This window comes from Salmo salar, chromosome 21 (genome assembly GCF_965601325.2).
Source record: "Salmo salar chromosome 21, fSalSal1, whole genome shotgun sequence".
Classification (NCBI taxonomy): Eukaryota; Metazoa; Chordata; class Actinopteri; order Salmoniformes; family Salmonidae; genus Salmo; species Salmo salar.
The window spans coordinates 36,075,204-36,090,000 of NC_138311.1; the positions used below are offsets into that span (position 1 = coordinate 36,075,204).

General features: G+C 44.3%; 1 protein-coding gene across 3 annotated transcripts in view; it reads right to left on the minus strand.

Moving 5' to 3' along the window:
* Positions 1–1,068: 1,068 nt before the first annotated feature.
* itprid2 (ITPR interacting domain containing 2) overlaps positions 1,069–14,797 on the minus strand; it is a 60,978-nt gene continuing 47,249 nt past the window's right edge. For all 3 annotated transcript variants that reach the window (XM_014165164.3, XM_014165165.3, XM_014165167.3), the window contains 8 exons: positions 7,578–9,673; positions 7,298–7,372; positions 6,994–7,121; positions 4,690–4,834; positions 4,335–4,400; positions 3,625–4,062; positions 2,859–2,978; positions 1,069–2,733 (listed from right to left, as the gene is read on the minus strand). In XM_014165164.3, the coding sequence (XP_014020639.3) occupies positions 2,871–2,978; positions 3,625–4,062; positions 4,335–4,400; positions 4,690–4,834; positions 6,994–7,121; positions 7,298–7,372; positions 7,578–9,673 (3,056 nt within the window). In that variant the 3' untranslated portion in view covers positions 1,069–2,733; positions 2,859–2,870. The remainder of the gene's footprint in view (positions 2,734–2,858; positions 2,979–3,624; positions 4,063–4,334; positions 4,401–4,689; positions 4,835–6,993; positions 7,122–7,297; positions 7,373–7,577; positions 9,674–14,797) is intronic.

Below are 14,797 nucleotides of genomic sequence, written 5' to 3' on the forward strand. Positions count from 1 at the left end.
CAATTAGGGGGAAGGTGATGTTATCAGTTGCATGTTAGTCTGAGCTTGACCATAAGTACAGATAATCTTCAGGTATGCATTAAGCACCAAAAAATATCAACATACAGTACCAGTCAAAAGTTTGGACACACCTACTCATTCAAGTTATTTTTTTTTTAAATATATTTTGTACATTGCTGAATAATAGGGAAGACATCAAAACTATGAAATAACACATATGGAATGATGTTGTAACCCCAAAAGTGATAGAAGAATCTAAAATATGATTTGTTTAAGTAGCCAGCCTTTGCCTTGACAGCTTTGTGCACTCTTTGCATTCTCTCAACCAGCTTCACCTGGAATACTTTTCCAACAGTCTTGAAGGAGTTCCTACATAGGCTGAGAACTTGTAGCTACTTTTCCCTCACTCCAACTCATTCCAAACCCATCCCAATTGGGTTGAGGTCGGGTGATTGTAGAGGCCAGGTCATCTGATGCAGCACTCCATCACGCTCCTTCTTGAAAAATATCAGTGAAACAAAAAAGAGCGTGGGAAGAGGGGTTTTGATGTACCTGTACGATCTATTGAGAAACATCATTGAATCCCTTAATAGAATGTGTGTGTAAACTTCCAATGACCACCTCTACCAGCGGTTCATTCTCCTCCATTCTAGAACCACTAGTACAATAGCCTGGTCCCCTGTATCAAATCCCAGAACACCTCTTTTTAACCACAACACACCTGAGAGCCCTACAATATGCGCTCTTGCACAGAGCCAGGTTACCATGGTGATCACAGGCTACATTGGATTTCTCTGCTATCAAATTAAAGTGGTTTTATTTTTAGTCATAAACAAACATTTGAGATGGACGCTGAACAGAGGAGCACACTATGAAAACAATGCTATCAACTCAGCATTAGTGTAGCCTAACTGAAACAGCGGCTTTATATATTTGGCTCTATACATTGTACATTTGGAGACGTCCCATGCTTTCAAAATACCTTTTAGAATCCCAATCCCAGATGCAATCTGCTGAAAAGCCATTTAAAAGCAAAAATATACCACAAATAAAACCACTCCAAATCTATTGAAAATAAATACATCTTTATTATTTGCTATAGAGACAATCCCTCATGCATCCCAAGATAAAGATAAACAAAATCCGGTTAAAAAGAAGCTCTCCATTGGCAGGAAGTAGCCACATATTGAAATAGATCAGTTAGTAACAATAAATCATTTTGGAAAACAATATAATTAAACATCTGTGGTAAAATAAATGTCTGTTTCATCTTATAATTACAAATCCAGCAGGAAAATACAACATTATAATCCTCACATTTGAAATATAATATTCTCATAAATACACAATGATTCTGTCCATAAGTATGAGCGGGAACAATAGGCTCTATTGATAGTTCTATCAGATGAGATAGACGGTTCATTCTACTCTCCAGTTCAACACAGCAGTCTCTTTTACAGTATCTCTTTCCTCATTCCTTTAAAGAAAATATATCAGGACAAATACATTTAGTGGTTTTAACATCTGTTTAAGATAAGAAATACAGTTAGGAATGTGAATGTTTTTTTGTTTGTTTTTCACATGAGACAGTTTTCTAACAAAAACGCGTACATCTGGGTCAGATTCATTAACCACCAAACGGAGGAAAATGGACTGAAACAGGGAGAGACTAACTGGACTTATTAGTCCAATAAGAAACTCTTTCATTTCGTTGAAAAATGCTTTAAAACGTTTTCCATTGTTACCCTAATGAACACGACCCAGGACAAAAGTGTGGAATTAATATAATGCATACACTTGTCTTCAAGTGGTGCGTTTCAAAAACAGTAGTTTCTACTATTGATCTTTTCAAGTTCAGAGACAGTGAAATGTATTGCACAGTTAGTTCTAGACCTGGGTGCAAAGACTATCTGAGCATGCCTGGATTAATTCACTAATATATAAGTCCCAAAACAGTAAACCCCACCTATCTGACACTCCTGGCAGGCAAGAGCAAATGCTCAAAGTACTTCAAAGACTTGAAATAGTATTTGAACCCAGGTCTGGTTCATTCCTCATAGAGGTTGCATTAGAAGAGGGCATGGTCATTTACAGCAGACACTAAACTCCCATACAACCATTATCATCAACCAGGCCTTAAGTCTCCTCAACCTTGGTCATCTTTCACCTTCAGGACAAGACATGCACTCTGACCCACATCTACGTGCTTAAATACAACCCATACACAACGTCAGAATCATAGCATAGGCCTAACGTAACATAACGTCACAGACAGCCAGGGTGGAATTGGAAGAAAAAAAAAAAATCATAGAATTAACCTTAAACACATTTCTGCATGTCAAAATGATTTCATTTTGGGTTAATGTTCTCATGATTTTTATTTTTTTTACAACATAGTTAGTCTTCAGCAAAATAAACACACTAAGTAACATTCTGTGTTTGAAATTGGACCGTTAAGACAGAAGAGAGTTCACTATAAAAGCAAATATATAGCATCATTTGTGTCTCCCAGGTTACCAGGTATACGGGTGTTAAGGCACCAGCCACCGTCACACTCTCTGAAGTAGAAACCATAGAAATATAATTATATTCCTATGGTAGAAACACAGTGTTAATGTATCTGCCATTATCTCTGGAAATAGTTGAAACAGTGTTAAGGGGTTGTTGGGCTGATCAGTGCATGGCTTCACCAGTGTTCAGGTTGGGTAGACTACACCAGGCCTCAGCGTTCAACTGCAAGGGAAAACAACATTCTTTTAGAAATAGAAGCACCTGCCAAGGGGTATAGGTTGAATTGGAACAGGTCGATCCGGCTCGAAGAACCGATTTATACAACTAATGAATTAATGATATAGGACCTGTCGCCATGTTCACAGCGGATATTCTCTGGTCGACACAGGTGATCGTCGTGGAGACACGGCAGCTAGGAGCTCATTGACTATTTCCTGTCGGATCTCATCAGCTAGACTCTCTTTAATCTAAAGTGGGGAGAGAAGGTACAGAGATGGAACGATGTTCAAACACACAAATACTATGTTCACTCAAAATACAATTCAAGGACACTAGGGAAAAGTCCATTTCCTGTAGGTTTGATATCTTAAATATAATGGAACACTGTTATTTATTACATTTCTATCTGCAATGTTCTGAAAGTTTCACCTCACTGAATACCAGGAACATCCTGTACTGAGAGGTGTCAGAAAACAGAACTGAGAAAGAACATCTCTCATCCCTCAGAAGTACTGGGACACCGCCAGACAGTTACATCAGGCCACATGGCTAAGACATAGCCAACAGGATTCAAAAGTTCCAAGTTTCCTTTTGGACCTTTAAAATGTGCTCCATTTGTCCCCTGCCAAGCTCTTAAAATCAGACCAGTAAATTATTTTTCATGAGCAGAACCGTCTGTCAATAGCTACGTAATCACCTCGTCTGTCAGCAGAAAAAAGTTTCTATCCATATCAGCCAAGGACATAGTAAAACATGTCCTGGACATTTGAGCAATATTGGCATTCCCTATCCAACAAATACTGTAGGGCAATTTGGGCAGTTCAGGTAAGGAAACTTCTTAATGTTCTCTACTATTCAAAAACAGAAACTAAGATAACTTTCGGTCTCACAAACCTCCTTGATGAGCTCCTGTAGATGGGGGTTGTCTGCTCTTCCTCCTCCTCCTCCTCTCTCTTTGCCCCTCTCCTCCAGTAGGTGAGGGTCTACAGCTGCTCTCCCTCCTCCAACCTCCTCCTCTCCGTCTTCAGGACCTTGCACTGGCAGTGCCTGGTCTGAGCACTGGGATGCCCATGTGGCAGCACCAGGCCGCGGAGGGGGTGCCGGGGTGAGGGAGACGGAAGCCCGGTACATCCCCGTCTTCTGGGGACCTGGGAGGGACAGCTCCGGGGTGTGGGATGGGCCAGGGTGACGTCCAGAGGACCTCGTTGGACTGGCTGACCTGGAAGAGAGGCCTGAGCTGGGGGTGGGGGCCATGCTAGCTCCACCCTCTGCCCTGCTCTCGTAGCCCAGCTCTGTCTGCAGGTACAGCTGCTCCCTCAGCAGGTCCGACATCTGGAGGGAGAAACCATACATGTCACACAGTGAGGAAAGAAGTGTGACAACAGTAGAACCAGAAAATTAGATTGACTAGTACAGACATTCCTTTTCAAGTCAATGCTCTGATGGGTTGACCGGCAGCCATTGACGGTACCAATACTAGGAAGGATGTAAAAACATTCATTTTTCATTATATTTCTATGAATAGAGCACACACCATTAACAGGAGGAACAGTCTAGAGGAATGACCTAGAAAAGAACAGCCTAGAGTCAATGCAGGTACTGACCGGCTCCATAGCTCTCAGAGCAGAACTGTTAGACAGGCTGTCCATGCTGTGACCTCTCTTCATACCCTATAGGAGAAAGGAGAGAGATATCAACAACACTAATGTTACAATACAGGAGAGGAGGGGTAGGTGATGATATTATGGGTGGCTAAACAACAAACACAATAGTGGTGACGTTCATGTAGCCTGATGTCAAATGAGAAGATCACAGAGAAACCCACAGTACTGGTGCCAAGCGGAATCAGTCATGACAAACCATTTATCAAACATGTTTAGGAGTTGAGAAAAGAGACAGAGAAAGATGGTATCCGCCTGTGATGTGCCTGTGTTTCCAGATGTAGTTCCAGGTACTGACCATGCTGTGGCGGTAGAGACTGTGCTGGCTGGCAGAGCGGAACTGCTCGTTCAGGGTCAGCAGCCGATCCTCCAGCTGGAGCTCTAGTTCCTGCAGCTCCTGTCTCACTTCAGACCGTAGACCGTGCAGCTGCTCCGCCTCCTGCCTGGCAACCACAAACAGAGATACCACTGTTAACACTGTCTGCCTGCCTGGCAACCACAAACAGAGAGACCACTGTTAACACTGTCTGCCTGCCTGGCAACCACAAACAGAGATACCACTGTTAACACTGTCTGCCTGCCTGGCAACCACAAACAGAGAGACCACTGTTAAAACCTGCTTGGGGCTAGGGGGCAGTATTAAGAATTTTGAAAAAAATGTGCCCATTTTCAACTGCCTCCTACACCAACTCAGAAGCTATGATATGCATATTATTAACAAATTTGGATAGAAAACACTCTGAATTTTCTAAAACTGTTTGAATGGTGTCTGTAAGTATAACAGAACTCATATGGCAGTCAAAACCCTGAGACAAATTCTGACAGGAAGTGGATACCTGATGTGTTGAATTACTTTTAAGCCTATGCCACTGAAACACACAGGGACTTATAAATCATTGAGCACTTCCTACGCCATCCACTAGATGTCACCAGTCTTTACAAAATGGTTTGAGTCTTCTACTGTGAAAACTGACCAAACAAGAGACTTGGAACGTTGGTCATAAGCGGATGGCCAAAACTACTCTGGTGCGCGAGTGCATGTTTGGGTACTCTCGTTCCAATACGTTTTAAAAGAGAATGCAATCGTCCGCTTTGAATATTATTGAAGTTCTGATTGAAAAAGGCCCTAATGATTTATGCTATACAACGTTTGACATGTTTGAACGAACGTAAATATATTTTTTCCCCTCTTTAGTGAAGACAAGTCCGGCGGGCGTCGTTCATGTTTTTGAGTAGCCTACAGGACGCGCTAACAACACGGAGCTTTTTGGACATAAATTATCAGCTTTTTCGAACAAAACTACATTTGTTATGGACCTAGGATACCTGGAAGTGCCTTCTGATGAAGATAATCAAAGGTAAGGGATTATTTCATAGTATTTTTGATTATAGATCTCTCCAACATGGCGCCTAGTCTGTATCGCAAAGCCTATTTTTCTGGGCGCAGTACTCAGATTATTGCAAAGTGTGATTTCCCAGTAAAGTTATTTTTAAATCTGGCAATGCGGTTGCGTTCACGAGATGTTAATCTATAATTCTTTGAATGACAATATAATATTTTACCAATGTTTTCGAATAGTAATTATTTAATTTGTTGTGCTGATTGACTGGCGGTATTGGAGGGAAAATATTTCCTCAACATCAACGCCATAGTAAAACGCTGTTTTTGTATATAAATATGAACTTGATAGAACAAAAAATGCATGTATTGTCTAACATAATGTCCTAGGAGTGTCATCTGATGAAGATTGTCAAAGGTTAGTGCATAATTTTAGCTGGTTTTCTGCTTTTGGTGACGCCTGTCTTTGCATTGACAAAACATTACACACAGCTATTTTCAATGTACTGTCCTAACATAATCTAACTTTATGCTTTCGCCGTAAAGCCTTTTTGAAATCGGACAACGTGGTTAGATTAAGGAGATGTTTATCTTTCAAAGGGTGTAAGATAGTTGTATGTTTGAGAAATTTGAATTATGACATTTAATTGTTTTCAAATTTGGCGCCCTTGATATTTCACCTGCTGTTGATAGGGTGTACCAGGGGAGAGACCACTGTTAACACTGTCTGCCTGCCTGGCAACCACAAACAGAGAGATACCACTGTTAACACTGTCTGCCTGCCTGGCAACCACAAACACAGAGATACCACTGTTAACACTGTCTGCCTGCCTGGCAACCACAAACACAGAGATACCACTGTTAACACTGTCTGCCTGCCTGGCAACCACAAACAGAGAGACCACTGTTAACACTGTCTGCCTGCCTGGCAACCACAAACAGAGAGATACCACTGTTAACACTGTCTGCCTGCCTGGCAACCACAAACACAGAGATACCACTGTTAACACTGTCTGCCTGCCTGGCAACCACAAACAGAGAGATACCACTGTTAACACTGTCTGCCTGCCTGGCAACCACAAACACAGAGATACCACTGTTAACACTGTCTGCCTGCCTGGCAACCACAAACACAGAGATACCACTGTTAACACTGTCTGCCTGCCTGGCAACCACAACAGACAGATACCACTGTCTGCCTGCCTGGTTATCACAGACTATGCCAACATCCGTGTGCTAGCCAGGGTAGGGCCTCTAGCCTACCTCTCATCGTGACTGAGGTGCTGGTAGACTAGTGCCTGTTGTTTCATCAGGGACAGTTCCAGATCCATCATCTGAGTCCGGAACACATTCAGACTCCTCCTCTTAGCCTGCAGCTCCTGGAGAGAAGTCTGAAGGGAGGAGGAGGGGATGTAGAAGAGGAAGAAGATGACTGTCTGTTGTCAGACACACAGAGATTCTCCTTTATCCTAACCCACATGAGACACACCCACAGGGAGGTTTGATGACAGGATTGGTAATCATTCATTTCATTTGTTTAAGAGTGGCAGTTCAGCTGAGTGTATACCTCATACAGTGGCTGGGCAGGTCTCTGAGGGTTGAACATGTCGGAGGGAGTGTCTGCTCCACGTTCTGATGAATTCTTGAGGGCAGAGAAACCATAGATAAAACACTTAGTCACTGAAACTGTGTTGCAAATGTCTGTTTGCATTATGGGTGGGATAGAAAGTGAAATAGCATAAGATTAATCATTATAGTGCTCATGTCAGAGACGAGTTGTTAAAACTGCAAAGAGCCTTGCAAAATGTTGTACAACACCTATGTAGTTTGTGGTTGTTTTGTCTCACCTGAGCCAAGTTCTGCACAGTTCCTCTGATGTCGTGAAGGACCCTTCTCAGTTGCATCTCGGTGGTAGACAGGGCTGGGGGAAGACGAGAGGATGTAGCCATCGGGTCATGGGGGTAGGGGATCAGAGGGTGGTGGCCCAAGTATGGAGTACTGTATGGTCCTCCATAGGGGGCAGTAGAGAGATGAGGCAGGTTGGAAGGTGTGTATGAAGGGTTAGAGTAAGAGCTATGGGCAGTACAAGGATTGTTGCTGTTTAGCTCGTTGTAGGACCCACTATAGGGGTTACCGTTGTAGTTATGGTAAGTTGAACTGAAGGGGGCACTAAGGGGTGGGGTGTTACAGGAGGAGCTGTACAGGGAACAGGGGAAGTTGTGTGGAAGAAGGTTACCCATGTTGTTAGTGTAAGGAGCACTATAGGCAGGACAGTTAGGAGCCACATGATGGGGTAAGGTGGGAGCTGCGTGCTGGGGAAGGTTAGGTACACTACCATATGGATGAGTAGGGAGGCTATGGAGGGTGTGGTGGTGGTGGGTGGAGGGCTGATACTGGAACAAGTTGGGGACACTGCCATGGGGTAGGGTGGGACTATTGTGGTGGGACAAGTAGGGATTAGGGTTGCTGTATTGGGCTAGGTTGGGGACACTGCCATGGGGAAGAGTGGGGTTGTACTGGGCTGGGTTAGGGGTGTTGTGCTGAGCAAGGTTGTGTTGAGTAAGGTTAGGTTGATTGTGTTGGGCTAGGTAGTGCTGTGTTAGGTTGGAGTTAGGGTTGATGTGCTGGGTGAGGTTAGGGTTATTGAAGTGGGCCAGGTTACGTTGGGTGAGGTTAGGGTTATTGAAGTGGGCCAGGTTACGTTGGGTGAGGTTAGGGTTATTGAAGTGGGCCAGGTTACGTTGGGTGAGGTTAGGTACGCTACAGGTGCTCCAGGCACGGTGGTGCTCCCCCAGAGGCCTCTCTCCCCACTCAGGAGGGGGGCTGTGGCTGTGCAGTGAGACGGTTGAGCGGGTCAGGTGGCGGGGGATGGCCAGGGGGTAAGGGGGCACCCTGCCCTGAAGGCCTCTCAGTTCACCATCTCTTTGTAACCCGGGGCCATGTGATAGCTCGGTCCCTCTGTTGATAATCAAGGTAGAGCGGCAGCTGTCTCTCCTCTGACACTCATCCTCCACAACCTCCTCCTCTTCCACGATGGACCCCACCTCCTCCTCCTCTTCTGGGGTGTATTGGTAGGAGAAGGCTGGCTGGGTGCAGTGCCTGACTGTACCCTGGCCAAACTGGATCCTGACAGAGGAGACCACACGGGAGGGGGTGAGGAGGGAGGTAGGCAGGGATCGGGACCTCGTCAGGGGGGCTCTTCTCCTGAACAGATCCCTGGCTGTCAACTTCCCCTCCATCCGGTGACCCTGGAGGCCTGAGGATGAGGCCCTCTGCTGGGCCCTGTGAAGGGCCCCTTGGACCCTGGCTGAGGCACCTAGGCTAGGGCAACTGGCGCTAGGGCTGGGGGTTCTGACTTCCATCTCGACCCTGTCAGGCACACCCGCCCTGGCTGGGGAACCAGAAGAGCTGCAGTCTGGGGCCGGGGCCGGGACGGAGCCACGGTCTCCTGTAGAACCAGGATCAGCTTCCACGTGAGGCTCAGCAGTACGGTATGTCTCAGGAGTTGACTGAGGAGTGTCAGAGGCATGAACAGAAGCAGCTTCCTCAGCAGTGTTATGCTTCTGGTCCTGCTCTGAGTCTTGGGCCACCCCTCTGTCTCCTTGTTTAGGTAACTGATGGGTGGTGTACTGTGGCACCTCCTGTAGCTCCTCCTCCCCATTATGGCTCCAGCTCCTCCTTCCGTCTGCCACAAGGTGTTTCTGTGGGACAGAGGGAATCTGCACCTCCTCCTCCTCCTCCCCCTCCTGCAGCCTCCCAAAGGCAGGGTGTTCCAGGGCTAGAGGAGTGGTCCCCTCCCCAGCGTGAGACGTCACTGTGGTCTCACTGTCACAGCTGTCGGAGCTCTCCTGTACCTTTAGATAGTTAGCTGAGCCGTCAGTAGAAGGGTCCTCTGCAAAGCCACTACTGTCTGACTGCTGGCTGGCTGTTCTTAGTAGTTGCTCTGTAACAGACAGAGGGAGGGAGAGAGAAAGTGAGAGAGAGAGTTAAAGGAAGATGTCAGAGTGTAAGAAGGACCATCAATCTGGGTTTAAACAAAACAAATAATTTAACATTTCACAGTGTAGACTCAAACATGTGTTCCATCAGTATATTTGCAACACAGTGAGATAACACACTTATCCCTCTATAAAAGGGTAGACTTGATCAGCTCCAAATCAAATTATATGTCACATGCGCCGAATACAACAGGTGTAGCATTTCACCTTACAGTGAAATGCTTACTTACAAGCCCTTAACCAACAATGCAGTTAAGATAATAGTTAAGAGTAAAAGTAAAAAAAAAATAACAATAAAATAAACAAAATAACAATAACGAGGCTATATACAGGGGGGTACTGGCGGTATCGAGTCAATGTGCGGCGGTACAAGTTAGCTGAGGTAATATTTACATGTAGGTAGGTGTAAAGTGACTATGCATAGGTAATAAACAGCAAGTAGCAGCAGCGTAAAAAAGGGTGGGGGGGGGTGTCAACGCAAATAATCCGGGTAGCCAACTGATCAGTTTTTCAGCAGTCTTACGGCTTGGGGGTAGAAGCTGTTAACCTGTTAGGGCTAGGGGGCAGTATTGACACGGCTGGATAAAAAACGTACCCGATTTAATCTGGTTACTACTCCTGCCCAGTAACTAGAATATGCATATAATTATTGGCTTTGGATAGAAAACACCCTAAAGTTTCTAAAACTGTTTGAATGGTGTCTGTGTATAACAGAACTCATATGGCAGGCAAAAACCTGAGAAGATTTCATGCAGGAAGTGGCCTGTCTGACAAGGTGTCGTTCTTCTTGTCTCTGTTTATTGAAGAGTGAGGATCTTAGCTGTCCCGTGACACTTCCTTGACACTTCCTACGGCTGCCATAGGTTCTCAGAAGGCGGCAAAATGCTGAATCGTGGCTTTGCAGGCTCTGGCTGAAACAAAGTAGCGCGTTTGGGTAGTGGCTGGTTACAGTACTGTGAGACTCAGGCTCGTGCCCGCGGCGACCGAAAGCTTTGTTTTCTTTCCTCTGTTTAGCTAAATGGACATTCCCGGTCGGAATATTATCGCTTTTTTACGAGAAAAATGGCATAAAAATGGATTTTAAACAGCGGTTGACATGCTTCGAAGTACGGTAATGGAATATTTAGATTTTTTTTGTCACGAATTGCGCCATGCGCACGACCCTGATTTACCATTTCGGATAGTGTCTGGGACGCACTAACAAAACGCCGCTATTCGGATATAACGATGGATTATTTTGGACCAAACCAACATTTGTTATTGAAGTAGCAGTCCTGGGAGTGCATTCTGACGAAGACAACAAAAGGTAATCAAACTTTTGTAATAGTAAATCTGATATTGGTGAGTGCTAAACTTGCCGCATGTCTAAATAGCTAGCCCATGATGGCTGGGCTATGTGCTTTCACCAAAACGCTATTTTAAAATCGGACATATCGAGTGCATAGAGGAGTTCTGTATCTATAATTCTTAAAATAATTGTTATGCTTTTTGTGAACGTTTATCGTGAGTAATTTAGTAAATTGTTAGTGAATTCGCCGGAAGTTTGCGGGGGGTATGCTAGTTCTGAACGTCACATGCTAATGTAAAAAGCTGGTTTTTGATATAAATATGAACTTGATTGAACAAAACATGCATGTATTGTATAACATAATGTCCTAGGGTTGTCATCTGATGAAGATCATCAAAGGTTAGTGCTGCATTTAGCTGTCTTCTGGGTTTTTGTGACATATGCTAGCTTGAAAAATGGGTGTCTGATTATTTCTGGCTTGGTACTCTGCTGACATAATCTAATGTTTTGCTTTCGTTGTAAAGCCTTTTTGAAATCGGACAGTGTGGTTAGATTAAGGAGAGTCTTGTCTTTAAATAGCTGTAAAATAGTCATATGTTTGAGAAATTGAAGTAATAGCATTTCAAAGGTTTTGAAAATCGCGCCACAGGATTCAACTGGCTGTTACGTAGGTGGGACGAATTCGTCCCGCCTGCCCCAGAGAGGTTAAGAAGCTTTTTGGACCTAGACTTGGCGCTCCGGTACCACTTGCCGTGTAGTAGCAGAGAGAACAGTCTATAACGAGGGTGGCTGGAATCTTTGGTAATTTTTAGGGCCTTCCTCTGACACCGCCTGGTATAGAGGTCCTGGATGGCAGGAATTTTAGCCCCATTGATGGTAGTGCGTACTGCACAGTACCTCTGTAGCGCCTTGCAGTCGGAGGCCGAGCAGTTGCCATGCCAGGCGGTGATGCAACCAGTCAGGATGCTCTCGATGGTGCAGCTGTAAAACCTTTTGAGGATCTGGGGACCCATGCCAAATCTTTTCAGTCTCCTGAGGGGGAATAAGCATTGTCCTGCCCTCTTTATGACTGTCTTAGTGTGTTTAGACCATGATAGTTCATTGGTGATGTGGACACGTTCAACCTGCTCCACTACAGCCCTGTCGATAAGAATGGGGGCGTAACTCAGCCCTCCTTTTCCTGTAGTCCACTATCATCTCCTTTGTCTTGATCACGTTGAGGAAGAGGTTGTTATCCTGGCAGCACACTGCCAGTTCTCTGACCTCCTTCCTATAGGCCGTCTCATCGTTGTCGGTGATCAGGACTTCCACCGTTGTGTCGTCTGCAAACTTTAATGATGGTGTTGGAGTCGTGCTTGGCCACGCAGTCATGGGTGAACAGGGAGCATAGGAGGGGACTAGCACGCACCCCTGAGGAGCCCCCGTGTTGAGGATCAGCGTGGCAGATTTGTTTCCTACCCTCACCACCTGGGGGCAGCCCATCAGGAAGTCCAGGATCCAGTTGCAGAGGGAGGTATTCTGTCCCAGGGTTCTTAGCTTAGTGATGAGCTTTGAGGGCACTATGGTGTTGAATGCTGAGCTGTAGTCAATGAACAGCATTCTCACGTAGGTGTTCCTTTTGTCCAGGTGGGAAAGGTCAGTGTGGAGTGCAATAGTGGGATTTCTTATAAGCGTCCAGGTTCGAGTCCCGCTCCTTGAAAGCAGCAGCTCTACCCTTTAGCTCAGTGCAGATGTTGCCTGTAATCCATGGCTTCTGGTTGGGGTATGTACGAGCGGTCACTGTGGGGACAACATTGTCGATGCACTTATTGATGAAGCCAATGACTGATGTGGTATACTCCTCAATGCCATTGGGTGAATCCCGGAACATATTCCAGTCAGTGCTAGCAAAACAGTCCTGTAGCGTAGCATCTGCATCATCTGACCACTTCCAAATTGAGCAAGTCACTGGTACTTCCTGCTTTAGTTCTTGCTTGTAAGCAGGAATCAGGAGAATAGAGTTATGGTCAGATTTGCGAAATGGAGGACGAGGGCGAACTTTATACACCTCTCTGTGTGTGGAGTAAAGGTGGTCTGGTTGCACATGTAAAATGCTGGTAGAAACAGATTGAAGTTTCCCTGCATTAAAGTCCCTGGCCACTAGGAGCCCTGCCTCTGGATGAGCATCTTCTTGTTAGCTTATGGCATAGAGCTTGTTGAGTGCGGTGTTAGTGCCAGCATCAGTTTGTGGTGGTAAATAGACAGCTACGAAAAATATAGATGAAAACTCTATTTGTAAATATTGTGGTCTGGAGTATAGTGATCCCATAAAGGGCAGACCCCTGAGGCTCTACATTGTAATAGATTATCATGGTCAGTCGGAAAAGAAACATGCTTAGTGGTTATACAAGGTTTTATCTACAAAACGGCCCTCTGTTTTAGATGGGTCACCCACTTGTAATGGATTGTCACAGGACCAATGTTCTTAGAAATAAAAGCTAAATTAAACTTAATTCAATCAGCATAATGAAGATGCATCCCTAAATATCTACCCTCATCCCTGACTTCACTAATCTAAAACTTATGCTACAATTCATTATCGGTGAACAGAACTGGACAGGAAAGACCTGTGTCTTTTTTTGTACAAGTATCTTTTGTACAAGTATTTTACGTATAAGTATTTTTTTGTCTAAAAGGCCACTATGGAACATTTCATCAGAGTACACTGAAGCTAGAAAATTACCTGAGGTATTTAATTACCTGCCATAAGAGACAAAATGTTATTGAATATTTGAGAGATGGGTGATTATGACCAGTTAACTAATTCTACTGATGAAGCAGAGAACATATTGTTTATATGTCATAACGTGATTATTCATATTAGTGGACATCCACTATGGAAAGTTCAGTAACACTTTACATTCATCTAAAAAGGTAGAATGCTTTATGACTTGTTAGAAGCATGTATGAGCCTCTATACTTGAGGTCGACCGATTATGATTTTTCAACGCCGATACCGATTATTGGAGGACCAAAAAAAGCCGGATACGGATTAAATCGGCCGATTTGTATTTATTTATTTGTAATAATGACAACTACAACAATACTGAATGAACACCTATTTAACCTGTTGGGGCTAGGGGGCAGTATTCGCATGGCCGGATAAAAAAACGTACCCGATTTAAACTGGTTACTACTCTTGAGAGAGAATTTGCATATAATTAGTATATTTGGATAGAAAACGCTCTAAAGTTTCTAAAACTGTTTGAATGGTGTCTGTGAGTATAACAGAACTCATATGGCAGGCCAAAACCTGAGAAGATTCCATACAGGAAGTGCCCTGTCTGACAATTTGTTGTCCTTCAGTTGCATCTCTATCAAAAATACAGCATCTCTGCTGTAACGTGACATTTTTCCATTTTCAGAAGGCGCCAGAAAGTGTAATGGGGTGTCTGCAGTCTCTGGACGAAGTACAGCAGCTCTATTTGTGAGTGGTAAGCCTGGGAACAGTGAGACTGAGAAGCACGTTCATGAGAATTCTCCATTTTTTTAAATTTCAGCCGTTGAATGAATGCAACGTCGCCCGGTTGGAATATTATCGCTATTTTACGAGAAAAATAGCATAAAAATGTATTTTAAACAGCGTTTGACATGCTTCGAAGTACGGTAATGGAATATTTAGATTTTTTTTGTCACGAAATGCACTCGCACGTCACCCTTCAGATAGTTAAATGAACGCACGAACAAAACGGAGGTATTTGAATATAACTATGGATTATTTGGAACCAAAACATTTGTTGTT